The sequence below is a fragment of the Leuresthes tenuis genome, unplaced genomic scaffold, assembly GCF_036924035.1.
Source record: "Leuresthes tenuis unplaced genomic scaffold, fLeuTen1.0.hap1 SCAF_7, whole genome shotgun sequence".
Taxonomy (NCBI): domain Eukaryota; kingdom Metazoa; phylum Chordata; class Actinopteri; order Atheriniformes; family Atherinopsidae; genus Leuresthes; species Leuresthes tenuis.
The window spans coordinates 35,554,078-35,568,693 of record NW_027325361.1 but is presented as its reverse complement, the minus strand read 5'-3'; the positions used below and the strand labels follow the sequence as shown (position 1 = coordinate 35,568,693).

Here is a 14,616-nt window from a genome sequence, read left to right as displayed (position 1 = left end):
CTCACAATCAATTTCTTTAGTTCCCTTGGTCATCCTTTTTTACAGAGTGATGGCAAACATGCAGGTGGACACAATCACAGGTCCAACACCAAAAGTGTTCTACTGTTGCCAGGTCATTTTCCAAACATGCTCACGAAGCTCAGCATATTGGAAATTACACACGTTCTGATCACACAGTTTCCTAATCGTGTGCCAGTGACCACAGGTGAGTTCATCTTTAGTCCACTGCCTACCTGCTTTGGGATCTTTCTTCTCACTGTAGTCTTCACCACAGCAAGAAGTAAAATTCCTCTGCATGTCGAATTACAAGTAATTGAATTACTGAGATGTGATGCAGTTCTGAATAATTTAATGTTAAACTGATAGAACATAGAAGTGTAGTTGATTCTGGTGTGTGTTGTATAATTTCTCTGCAAAGAGAAAAAACACCCCATAAAACTAGAAATCACCAGGATGACAGTGGGATGCTGAGAACTCATTTATCAGTGCTGGTAAACTTGTGTATTAATACCTGACTCTGCCATGTTTGACATTGTTGCCGTGACAACAGTCTCCTTAGTTTCCATCACACACTGCTATGCCACTCAGGCATCATGACATAGGTTAGGTCTACTGTCATTCACATTATTAAACAATGTCATATTATCTGGATATCTGAGCTCCGTTGCTTTTGATTTTTCTTTTGGATTTACAAACTATTCATATTTTATGATGAAAATCTGCTGAGCTTTTACAGAGGTTAGAATACTGGGTGGGAATCTCTGGTAGTGCTTTAAACTGGTTCATGTCCTATCTCGAGGACAGGAAGTATTTTGCTGAAATTCGTAACTGTGTCACAGAACAAATAGCTATGACCTGTGGGGTTCCCCAGGGGACCATCTTGGGACCCCTATTGTTCAATCTGTACATGCTCCCATTAGGCCAGCTAATACGCAGCTATAATATGTCCTACCACAAATATGCAGATGACACTCAGATCTACGTGTCACTGACGGCAGGAGAACACAGGCCTGTAGATACATTGTGTCACTGCATCGAACAGATCAGTGTGTGGATGCAAAACAATTTTCTCCAGCTAAACTCAGACAAAAGTGAAATCATTGTCTGTGGCCCACATAAACAAAGAGAAATTGTTATCAGTCACCTTGAGACTCTCTCTAAAACCTAATAATCAAATTAGAAATCTTGGGGTAATATTGGACTGAGACCTGCACTTTAACAGCCACACTAAATCAATAACATCAGCAGCTTTTTACCATCTAAAAAACATTGCCTGAATCCAGTGCTTCGACACGCATGGCTGCAGCACAGCTCATTTACTTTGGTAAGAATGGCAAGTCCATCTTACTCAAAGTCGTCATTCACATTGTCAAAATTTGATAAATATCCTGCCATGTTGCACAAAACTAGCAGTAGCAAACTCTGTGTGAAGTTAGCCGACTGTCACAGAGCAAGGAGTAAATAAACTGCTCCGGGGGGGGCGTGTGGATGAAGTCGCCCCAGTAGAGTGCCAGCGTAGAAATCCCTCCATTAGCTCTCCTATAGCCGCATGTCGCCACATAACAGCACCTATGAGCTAACAGAGCTATAGCACACGTTCATTCATTCATTCGTCTTAAAGTATTGGTGAAATAAAGACAGATAATGCCTTAGAGACTGATTTAGAGACTGCATCGTCATTGCCCCATTCACTCCGTTATATGTATATACGCCGATTGCGAGTTATCTTTCACCAAACTGTTCTTGGTGAGTAGATAAACGTATTTCATGCCAGAAATAAGGTCTAGGTTTAAAAATACCTGAGCTCTCCTTTAATAAGAAGCAAATCAGTATAACTTACATTTTCCCATGTAAAAGCTCAGTGTATAAAATTATGGAGGCAGCAAAATGTATCCAGATGAAAACCTTTTCTAATTTTTCACACCTTTTCGCCATTCTATTTTTATGGCATCAGTGATGTTTCTTGTTAAGTGATGAAATTAATTCATGGCCACCCTTCAGAGTAATTCACATGAAGAGGATCACTGATGAAGTCACAAATTGTTGCACTAACCTTGTTTCCAGTGAGAAGTCAATTGCTTTTCGTCATACTGACTATACCATGTCTTTCCTAAGGTGTGGCGATTGGACCTGGTGATGGTTATCCTTTTTAAAGGAATCCCTCTGGAAAGCACAGATGGAGAGCGGTTGATGAAAGGAGGCCAGTGCTCCAACCCTGTGCTGTGTGTCCAGCCTCGACATATCTCTGTCTCTGTCAAGGAGCTTGACCTCTACCTCGCTTTCTATGTACAGGAAAAAGGTATTTATGTACATACAATTCAAAGTTACTCCTTGTTATCTTAAACTTGTTATATTTCAGTGTAATTTGGTAAACTATCTATTTTTTACATTGGGATATTAAAGCTGTCACCCTAACTAAATGCATTTCTTCAGCATTTATCCTTAACCTCGTAACATTCAGTTTCAGCATGAAGACCCTCATAGGAGTTACTTGTGGAGTGTGTGTTTTCTCTTGATCAAAACTAATCATGTCTGTGAAACAGAACACATGACACAGTGTTTGAACTCAGATCTGAATGTTTAGGCTTATTATGTCTGATACATAGATTTAATCTTTGACCTGTTGTGCAGCCCATGAGATATTGTGTGAAGTCAAAAAGTCAAGGAAGAAGAGAATTCTGTTTACAGTGCTGATACACTCGCTGCCACACAGTTTGTAGAAACCAATGTATCACCTCACATCTTCAGTTTGAGCCAGTCCCTTCTTGAGGGTTGTGTTTGAATGTGTTTGAATTCCAGTGGTCCTGGAAAGTTATGAACCTGTTACAGTGGAAGTTTCTGCTTAATGACACTTTCTGCACCATGGCTCAGAAGCTCAGGTTCACGGGTCTGTTCAGAGATGAGCAAAAAGACTTAAAGGTGCCTAAATAATCTGAAGGGACAAGGACACCTACAGGAGGTTGCCCCTTTACAGATGAATTGAATTCACTGTAGCTCAGACGCTGAAATTTTTCACAGTGGATCACACAGTCGTTTTGAAAATGTATCACAGGGAGAATGTGTTTACAAGACCAGATCCAGGACATCAGAATCTATAATGAATCATGCCGTTCAATATTCACTTTTGGGGAGAGAATTTCAATCCATTATTTAAAAGTATGGGCACATTGTAGACTCAGATTCTTGAATCCAGCCCAGTGTTTATTGGAAACCTCCAGTAAATCAGTTACTAAAAGGAATTAGTTTTTGGCATCAGATGCAGCACATTTTATACAGGCATCACATACTGTTTCCTCACTCAGATGTTGTGGTAATGAACACAAATTCATTATTGCTCAGAGGAGAAACTTTCTCTTCACCAGAATTTGCCCAAAACATCTAAAAGGACATTGAGCCATGAGCCTTTTTGTAGTGATCCTTAGTTTTTGTGTCTGACATGCCGTTGATAATGGATAATGTGATGCTATATTTAAAATTAATTTTCAGTGGGAATGCTTCCTCATAGGCACAGCTCTGCATTTAGTTTATGATGGTTTACATCTAATGTTTTGGCAATGTAATACGTTTGTTGCCAAAGTCTCTTGGTAGCTTTACAAATTATATGAAATTATGTATTTAGTTTTTCTATATGATTGTCATACATATTGTTTCTTATTTTATTTATTCACAGTTTATAAAGTGTGATTGTAGATTGTTGGTGTAAAGATGGTCATATGTATATGTTTTACAGGTCACCTGACTATCAGGTGACTTATTTTGATAGGAACTCTTGAATCATCACTGTGAGGTGGTTATTTAGGATAGTAAATATCCAGGGAGCACTCATCCTGTGTAGTGTTCTGGGATTTTATGTTTTTCAAACTTTAAACTAGCTTAATAACGAACAGGAAGCTATCAAAGACTGATCTCCACAACACATATCAAATTGGATAATTGCACAAACAAAGAAAATATACAAGAGTGATGTTTTACTCCTCAGTGATTAACCAACAAAGCTCATTCACCAAGTTATAGGGCTAACTTTGAAGCCAGGAAAGATGTCAATGCACACGAGTCCAACATTGGGAGAATACTGAACAACAACAACAGTTAATGGCAAGGTTGCAAGAAGAATGACATTAATTCCCATACAGTATGTTGCTTCTGGTCTGAAGATTCACAAAGTGGAAAACCAGAAGACTGTTGACTGTTGAAAAATATCCTGTGGGTGAATGGGTTTAGAATAGATTTGTTATGTCTGATGTAAAGAAAAGACTGCATTCCTGCATAAAAACTCCTAATGGCTTGTCATCACTAATGGAACAAAGATTTCTGAATAATGCCAGCAGACTAAGGGATTTTATCAGGAAACCTGTACAGTACCTGAAAAGAAAAAGTGGGTCATGCAGCAAAACAGCAACTTCATTCAGACAAGTCCTTTCACAAAAGAGTGATTCAAGAGGAGTAAGATTGACATTTTAGAATATTTTGGCATTCACTGTAGAGGCTGGCATGGAACCACTCACCCTCTGATTGGCCTACAACAGGTCTACCACCACCCAATGGTAACTAGAGCTGAACACATTACCTGCAGTAGGGGAGGTTAAGTTCAGAGTTTTATACCAAAGGTGCCACCTTTCCCCTGCTTCTTTCCCTCAATATAGTCTCCATGAGTGATATACTGTGGGTATAAAATGTGGGAGCAAACTTGGCAACATAAATTGGCAACACCCATAATCACAATTTCAGAATTTATGCAAACATCCCAACTCAGAATTGGGCAAGCTTTTACATTCCATTCATTCTGTTTGAATAGGAATGCCATTCTTCTGTCTTTCATAGATGCAAAGTGGCTACAAACCATATATCTTTGCAGAAATGTCTTTCTGGCTTTAAGGTCCTTCACAACAACAGCCTATGGCTATTTTGGCTGAGTTGACAAGTACGTTTAAATCCACTTAAGTGCTCTGCTGATGTGCTGGTATTGTGAGCAAAAGCTGAGACAACTTGTAGACCAGAGTCTCATTAGAATATCCCAGTTCTTAATCTCTTCATTGTGCTTTTTTGTGTCAATGCTTCTTGCCAATTCCAGAGCTTCATCAAATGACGTCATAGGGTGCAATGACCTTGGCATGATCCAGGGATTCTAACGGTAACTCATTTGTGAAATTTGGACCAACGAGTCTATAGTCATACAGCTGAATGCACTTCAGACTTTGACATGTTGGTGGCGCAAGAGTTCAGGAATGAAACTTAAACCATCAGCCAGACTTGGCCTAAAGACCATAGCCACCAAGTTTTGTGTGACTCAGACAAAGCATGTGACCTCTGTAATCATAATAGCTTGTTTTTGACTAAATTCAACATGGCGAAAAATCCAATATGGCACAAATGTCGTCATATGGTTAGTTAACCTCGTCCTGATCCAGGGATTCCAACAGTACCTCATTTGTGAAATTTGGACCAACAAGTCCAAATATATGAGCAAAAATGCATTTTTGCTACATATAGCGACCCCTAAAGGTCACAAAAATTCTCGGGCCTCTCAAAGAAGTGGTCATGAGTCTGTATGAGAAGTTTGACGTCAAAACATCAAACGGTTGCCGAGCTATGGCCTCACTTCCTGTTTGGCATTGCCACCGCCGAGTTTGATTGGCTGCTACGGGAAATCGGACAATCTGCGTGGCCTGAAATGCTTTTTGAAGGTTTTTGACAAAATTCAAAATGGCGGAAAATCTAGTTAGGCGGAAATTGACGTCATGATTTGTCATGATCCAAGGATTCCAACAGTACCTCATTTGTGAAATTTAATTCAATAAGTCCAAAGTTATGCAGCTGAATGCTGCAAATGCTGAATGCTTCAAATTTTGACGTGTTGGTGGCGCCAGAGACTTCACTTTTCAGGCACGAAAATTCCTGACTTTGCTAATGTCACTGTCCTGAATACGTGTGCCAAATTTCAAAACTTTTTACCATAGTGTTCTAGGGGCTGCCATGGACTTCAATTGCCACGGAAAGTAGATCAATAATAGGAAAAGCTACTAACACAATGGGTGTCTTTGCAGCTTCGCTTCTAGGCCCCCAATAATAGGAAAAGCTACTAACACAATGGGTGTCTTTGCAGCTTCGCTTCTAGGCCCCCAATAATAGGAAAAGCTACTAACACAATGGGTGTCTTTGCAGCTTCGCTTCTAGGCCCCCAATAATAGGAAAAGCTACTAACACAATGGGTGCCTTTGCAGCTTCGCTTCTAGGCCCCCAATAATAGGAAAAGCTACTAACACAATGGGTGCCTTTGCAGCTTCGCTTCTAGGCCCCCAATAATAGGAAAAGCTACTAACACAATGGGTGTCTTTGCAGCTTCGCTTCTAGGCCCCCAATAATAGGAAAAGCTACTAACACAATGGGTGTCTTTGCAGCTTCGCTTCTAGGCCCCCAATAATAGGAAAAGCTACTAACACAATGGGTGTCTTTGCAGCTTCGCTTCTAGGCCCCCAATAATAGGAAAAGCTACTAACACAATGGGTGTCTTTGCAGCTTCGCTTCTAGGCCCCCAATAATAGGAAAAGCTACTAACACAATGGGTGCCTTTGCAGCTTCGCTTCTCGGCCCCCAATAACGTTGACAAACTGCTAGGATTTGATTGGTGTGATGCCAAGCAGGGACTGGCATCCCTCTCCATAAGCTTGCTACTTTGGAAGTGGCATGACGGTAACCTCATTTGATTGTTTTAGTATACTTTTGTGTTTTTCACCAATGATGTGATTTAACTTGCTGACTTGACACTGATTAGTAGCAGTGCCTCACCACAAGTAGGCACTGTTTCATTTGTTTCAGAGACAACAATGGGAGGAACAGTACAGAGGAATCTTCTTTTGTCATAAGTTTTAACAACTTTTTTTATTATTATTACTGCTGCTAGTTTATAGAATTCAGTCCACATTCAATAGCTGCATCCTTGACACTCTTGAATTAAATATTTTAGAAAAATATCAGACATCGTCTGACAAAAATAAGTAAATAAACGAAGAAATAAATCCAGGCTAAATTGAGGTTAACGTTTCAGTTTCAGACTGGATGGGAGAGACCTTGGCTGCATGATACGTCAGGACACAAGCAATTCTTACCTCTTGATGTCTGGTTAATACTGTTGTTTTTGGTGGGCATTTGTTTAACATTCATGAGCCCCACATGCAAATAAAGAATAAAAAGGAACTTGGTTTTGGCGGCAGCTTTGCATTCCCTCCAGATGTCCTATCAATATGGAAGAGTTACAAATTTGCTGTTATTGCAAAAACCCTTTCAGCAACAGGACATTTTTATTTTTAGCTAATTTATCATTTAAATAAAGTACTGGTTAATTTAACATACAAGTCCACTTTCATGTGCTCTGTTTTTAGTCAGTGATTACAGTTAAGTTACACAGCGCTACCCTAACCTACAAACAGTGGAACTAACTAGCACGTGGCCAGTGGGACGTGTTGGACTGAACCAACTGAAATGGTAAATGGTAAATGGACTTGTACTTGTATAGCGCTTTTCTAGTCTAGCTGACCACTCAAAGCGCTTCACTACATGCCGCATTCACCCCACTCACACACATTCATACAGCACGTCTTAAGATATAACTACGTGCTTTCTAAGCATTCACACACATTCATACCCCCAATGATACACTGGGGGAGCAACGTGGGGTTCAGTGTCTTGCCCAAGGACGCTTCGACATGTATCCTGGGGAACCTGGGGAACCACCGACCTTCCGATTGGTGGGCGACTGCTCTTCCTCCTGAGCTACAGCCGCCCCAGTGGTGGTGTAGGGTTTTTATTTATTTATTTATTTGTGGTAATGGATGTAGTAATAGATACCATGAGATATTTAAAGTCAATGAAATGTAGTGATTTTGGAGACTTTACTGTGTAATTACAGTTTTCAAACATTGGTATACAAAAAATAGAGGAGAAAAACATCCTCCACTTTGAATAATGGGGATGCAGTTGTTCCACTTGTTCCATTGCGTAGGTAGATATGCATGTGTAAACCTGTTAGAAGTGTAACTCAATAAAGCGGTACAGTTACAGTAATACTGTAGCCTATGCATCATGTTGCCTTAATATAGGCAGTGGATACTTTCATAAATGATGCAGAAAATGCAGAGACATGTTTTTTTTGCGCACTGATGGACTCCCACCTGCACAGTGTTATCTGTATTTTTCCTGATGACAAGCTTATCACTGTCAGTGGGGTAACTATGAAGAGAATAAAATAATACTTTTGTATGTTTTTTTTAATTTTATTTTGTTTTTTAAATGAGTTAACCCTTATTTAGAAGTGTTTATTCTTGTGAATCTTTCTCCAGAAATGCTGATTGGTAAATTTATTGACCCGTAAAAGTCACAATACTTTGACCAACAAACTTAATGGTGAACAAGTGCAAAATATTGATCTTACGAAAGCTTGTTTATGACCAGAAATGATAAGCCTGAAAATGAGTGAGAGATGAGTTAAGTGAGATCAACAGGCCAGTATCATAACGTGAAACTATGATGCATGTGAGGCAGTTTGTAAATCCTGACATATCTGCAAGTGTTCTTCAACTTTATTTGTTCTTTGAATTTAAATGAGTTTGTTCTGTCTCCCTTCAGAAGCAGAGCAGAGCAGCAGTCCCAGTCGTACTGGTGTGGGCTCTGATCAGGAGGACAGTCGAACAGCCACCATGGGTAAAAGTTCTTGTTTTATTGACAAAGATTCTACTTTTCTCTAAATTGTAAACATGGGAAGATTCAACTTGAAACAAATTATGTTGTGCTGTGTCTACACATAGACGGATTATCATGACCACGGGCCCTGGACACAAACTTGCCACGGGCCCCTGCCTACATACGCAAAATGTGCGCGCGCACATAACAACACCAGGCAACGCGCACACAAAATTACTGTTATTTAAAGTCTGTTTTGTTTGGCACCTGCCATGTACAGGACAATATGAATATACATATTATGGGAGAGACTGAACGCTCAAATAGCCAGCCCTTGCAGTATTATAGAATAAAACACACATTAAGTAAAATATAGGTGTCACAGCCACAGCCACTGCTGTGACACCCGGTTCTTGACTCACCTGTGTTCCATCTTCCCTTGATCGCCTCATTAGTTTGAATACCTGATCTTCTCTGCCATTCTTCACTCGTGTGTTAATGTTTTGTTATGCCTGTTTGGTTTATAACCTGGATCTTGACCTTTAGTTTTTTTGTGGATTATTTTCAGTTCTTGGAGTACCTTTGTTTTTTGTTCCGATCCTGCTGGCCAACTTCTCTGCTCACCAGGCCAGGTTTTTCTCTGTGTGAGAGTTTCTGTTCTCCAATAAACTTTTGTTTGAACTAAGAGTTTTGTTTCTCCTGACTCTGGGGCTGCACAGGGTCCGCACTTCATTAGGGTGTGACAGAACACATATGAGCCAAATGGAGCCCGCGGATCCAGAGTCGATGCACCAGGCGCTGACAGCTCAGGGCTCTTTATTGGGACAGCATGTCCAGGACCTCAGGGACGTTATGGAGGTGTTGGGGGCCTTGACTCCTAGCGTCGCCTCCCTCTCTCAGAGACTGGAACAATGTGCTGCTCCTCCGCCACCTGTCGCTGTTCTGCCATCAACACCCCCTCTTCCTGAGCCCCATCTCCCGACGCCGGAGCGTTATGGCGGGGACATGGGAGCCTGTGGATGTTTCCTCCTCCAGTGCGCTCTGGTGTTTGACTTGCAGCCTCGGATGTACCAGGAGGACCGTGCCAAGGTGGCGTATATCACCAGCCTCCTGCACAGTGGGTGCTGGCTACATGGGAGGGCAACCCCCAGCTCTGCTCCTCCAACCGGCAGTTCATGGCGGAGATGAGAGGGGTCTTCGACCATCCTGTTTGTGGTAAAGAGGCGGGCAACCGACTGCTCTCACTGCGCCAAGGCTCCCGGTCAGTAGCCGACTACGCTATTGAGTTCTCCACTCTGGCAACAGAGAGCGGCTGGGATAATTCTGCGTTGATGGGAATATTTCTTCGCTCCCTGAACGACAATTTGAGGGATGAACTGGCGACTCGGGATGAGTCTGAGTCCCCGGCCGATTTAATAGACCTTGCGAGGCGGTTGGACAACCGCGTGCGAGAAAGACGCCGGGAGCGTGACCGGAGCTGCTTCACTTCCGCCTGTACCCCGTTTTTTGGTTCTGCCTCTGGCCAACAAGTGACGGTTTCCACTCCAGCAGATGGTCACACTCCTGTTGTACCCTCCCTGAACCCATGCAGCTTGGAGGGGCCAGATTGACTCCGACGGAGCGTCAACGGAGACTTCACGGGAGGCTGTGTTTTTATTGTGGCCAACCCGACCACGTTCGAGAAAATTGCCCCAGTCTGCCAAAAGCCTAGGCTCACCTGAGGAAGGGGGGACCCAGGTGAGCCAAGAGTCAAGTTTTTTCCCTTCCACACGTACTCAGTTGTCTGCAGTTTTGTTTTGTAACTTTAAGCAGGTGGGTATAAACCTGTTTGTGGATTCTGGGGCAGATGAGAATTTTATTGCCGCGGATTTTGTTGAACTGCATAAGATTCGTATTGTGTCACTTACAGCACCTCATAAGGTGAATGCTCTAGACGGTAGGTTGTTGTCTGTAATTACTCACCAGACTGTTCCATTACCTCTACTTATCTCTGCTAACCACCGTGAGCTCATCAGTTTTTTTTATTATGCCTGCTCCTCATACTCCTGTGGTTTTAGGTCTCCCCTGGCTTAGACTGCACAATCCCAACATTGACTGGACACAGAGCACAATCATTAGCTAGAGTGTAGCATGTCACAATAATTGTCTTAGATCTGCTGTTCCAGCCTTAAGCCCTCCTGCCATAGTTCCTTCTGTCTCTCCTTATCTTTCTGGGGTTCCTCCTTGCTATCATAACTTGGCTGAGGTGTTTAGCAAACATCAAGCTCTTTCTCTCCCACCACACCGTCCCTATGACTGCCACATAGACTTATTGCCTGGGTCCCCTCTCCCCTCCAGCCATCTTTACAACCTCTCCCGTCCTGAGAGAGAGAGACTATGGAGAGGTACATATAAGAGTCATTGGCAGCAGGTATCATTCGCCCCTCTTCCTCCCCTGTAGTTGCTGTTTTGTTTTTTTTTTGTGGCTAAGAAAGACAAGACTTTGCGCCCCTGCATTGACTGTCGTGGTCTGAACACTATCACTGTCAAGAATAAATATCCCCTGCCACTGTTGGATTCAGCCTTTCACTCCCTTCACCAAGCCACTGTCTTTTCTAAGCTAGATCTTCGGAATTCATACCATCTTGTCTGTATTCGAGAGGGGGGGTGAGTGGAAAACGGCGTTCAACACACCTCTTGGCCATTTCGAGTACTTGGTCATGCCTTTTGGGTTAACTAATGCACCGGCAGTTTTTCAATCCTTAGTTAATGATGTACTCCGTGACATGCTCAACCGTTTTGTTTATCTGGACGACATTTTAGTTTTTTCTAGCACACGAGAGGAACATAGCAAGCATGTCCAATAATATCCTCCATTGGGAGGTTGAGCAGCAGGTTAAGAGGGCCCTCTCCCGTTGTCCCCGTCCAGAGATCGGACCACCTAACTGTTTGTTCGTTCCTGAGGATGTTAGATCTCAGGTGCTGCAGTGGGGGCATTCCTCCAAATTGGCCTGCCATCCTGGGGCGGTGACTTATTTGACAGCGGTGACTTTTGCTCCGTCTGTGCCCGAGGGAAGGCCTCGCACCGACGACCTGCTGGCTTACTGAACCCTCTCCCCATCCCCTCAAGACCTTGGTCTCACCATCTTGTCCGGGTACCATCCTCAGTCGAACGGCCAGACAGAACGGGCCAACCAGGTCTTGGAAGCTGCTTTAAGATGTGTGTGTGCACGTAACCCATCCTCCTGGAGTGTTCAGCTACCGTGGGTGGAGTATGCTCATAACAGTCTCTCCACATTTGCTACTGGTATGTCGCCATTCATGGTAATGTATGGTTTTCAACCCCCTTTGTTCCCTTCCCAGGAGGAGGATGTGGCCGTTCCTTCTATACAGGAACACTTTCAACAGGTTCGCAGAGTGTGGCAGGAGGCTCGGGCTGCTTTGGTTAGGTCCCCACTGTCACTGCTGTGACACCTGGTTCTTGACTCACCTGTGTTCCATCTTCCCTTGATTGCCCCATTTGTTTAAATACCTAGTCTTCTCTGCCATTCTTCGCTCGTGTGTTAATGTTTTGTTATGCCTGTTTGGTTTATAACCTGGATCTTGACCTTTAGTGTTTTTGTGGATTATTTTCAGTTCTTGGAGTACCTTGATTTTTTGTTCCGATTCTGCTGGCCGACTTCTCTGCTCACCAGGCCAGGTTTTTTTTTTGTGAGAGTTTCTGTTCTCCAATAAACTTTTTTTTTAACTAAGAGTTTCTTTTTGTTTCTCCTGACTCTGATTCTGACTGTTAGGGTGTGACAATAGGTAACCTAATAGGTTACCTGCGCTGTTCTTTTTCCGTAGCCTCTTCACTTGGGCTACAGGACATTTCGATTTCACAGTAAAAAAACATTTCTCTCGGTGCTGCGCCTGCTAGCTGTCCCATGTATTATATCTACGAGTAAACCTACGCTCACTTCCTCTGAGCTGATACGCATTCCCATCGGGGGCAGTCGTTTTTCGGCAAGCAGTCTCTTTTCGGCTCAACACCTGCAGCCAGAGTTCTGATGAGAACTAACAGGAGAGATCATGTTTCTCCAGTTTTAGCTTCTCTTCATTGGCTCCCTGTTAAATTCAGAATCGAATTTAAGATTCTTCTCCTCACATATAAAGCTCTTAATGACCAAGCTCCATCATATCTTAAATGGGAGGATGGGAGGCAGAGCCTTCAGTTATCAGGCCCCTCTCTTGTGGAATAAGCTGCCAGTAACTGTCCGGGAAGCAGACACCCTTTACACTTTTAAGATTAGGCTTAAAACTTTCCTTTTTGGTAAAGCTTATAGTTACGGATGGCTCAGATAATCCTGAAACATCCCATAGTTAAACTGCTATAGGCTTAGACTGTTGGGGGACCTCATCTGTCACACCTTTCCTCACTTTGCTCTCTTTTTCCCCCTGTTTAATTTCTCAAATGATTTTATGTGCATGTGACATTATTGTGGTTATTAACTTGTGGTTCCCTGTTCCAACAGGTATCCTTTGAATGGTGTTACGGTGATTGTTGTCCCCTCTTTTCTGTCTTCTCAAGCCCCAACTGGTCGAGGCAGATGGCCACCCTTCCTGAGTCTGGTTCTGTCAGAGGTTTCTTCCTGTTAAAAGGGAGTCGTTCCTTTCCACAGTCCCTCAGGCTCAGGACGGGAGATTGGACTGAAGACAAGTTTCGGTGCAATCTGTTGGTTTCCTTAGCTAGGATATTATTTTTTGAATTGGCTCTATAAGAATGAATTGGATTATGATTACAATGAATTGAATTCCAATTGGTTTGAATTGGACTACATTATTTAAGTGCCTTGAGATGACAATTGTTGTAATTTGGCGCTATATAAATAAAATTAAATTGAATTGAATTACCGTTAAGTCATATTCTTCAGGAATTGTCTGAAATTTTCTGGCAAAATTATTCAGAGGTGTTACAGAGAACCAGACAAAAAAGGTCTCCAATACGTGTTTGAAAGATACGTTCACCAAATTAAATGTTGGCGAAGTTCAAACGTAGAAGAACTCAAAATAGAGGGAAAAGTACACCACTCTCAATGTAAGTGCCAGGCACCACATGTGTTGACACTTCGAATAAAAATTAAAAAAACAGCCAGCAGGGTAACTCAATATATATTCTTTAGATTTAAATTAAATGTTATGTTAGCTTTCACTATCGTTCTGTTTGCTAATGTCTTGCTAAAATAAACTATCTTGCATTTGTTTACAGTGCACCAGGATATTGCTCACATATGTGGGGCTGATATACACATTTGACCTTATTAAGGCATGTCAAAGCCCAGCAATATCTTGCACAAAGCCAGCGGAAGCGCAAGCGGAGACCCGTAGATTGTTGCTATCTGTTAGTATTTATTTTGCTTAAATATCACACAGTGGCTCAAGGTTTAACAGAGACTTCTTTGTTAACGTTATCACACAAAGCTATCGTTAGCTAACCTTAGCTAGCACTTATTGATTTTGGAGGGATTCAGCTGTTCGTGTGGTCTTCCACACTGCTTTATACACACCCGGCATCTTTCTTGTTGCGTTTTGGGCTTGGAAGGGAAAGAATTCAACACCACCCTCCAAACTTCTTGAATATCGACTGTCGGACTTCCAAGTCCCATATGCACACCGCTTCGGCATATTGCTTTCTGCCAAAAGCTTGACCGGCCTCTTGTGCATAGTTACGGTTGCTAACGTAGGATTGGACAGAAGCTGTTTGTGGGAGGGGCTTAGGGAAGGGTCAATTGTGTCATCACACATTACTGATTAATCTTATAATTTCGAAAACATTAAAATGATTTTATTATCATACTACATTTCAAAACCACATTCATTCCAATATTTTTTTTTAATTGTTCCAAAAAAAACTAAACAACAACTCTGAAGGCCAAGGGCCCCTATTGGCTCTGAGGCCCTGGGTGCACGCCCACTTTGCCC

The 14,616-nt window shown here is 42.3% G+C and overlaps 1 protein-coding gene across 5 annotated transcripts in view; it reads left to right on the top strand.

The window, feature by feature from the left end:
• The window catches only part of nfic (nuclear factor I/C), a 79,563-nt gene that overhangs the window by 6,202 nt on the left and 58,745 nt on the right, over positions 1-14,616 (top strand). For all 5 annotated transcript variants that reach the window (XM_072390229.1, XM_072390228.1, XM_072390231.1 and 2 more), the window contains exons 4-5: positions 2,116-2,299; positions 8,623-8,697. In XM_072390229.1, the coding sequence (XP_072246330.1) occupies positions 2,116-2,299; positions 8,623-8,697 (259 nt within the window). The remainder of the gene's footprint in view (positions 1-2,115; positions 2,300-8,622; positions 8,698-14,616) is intronic.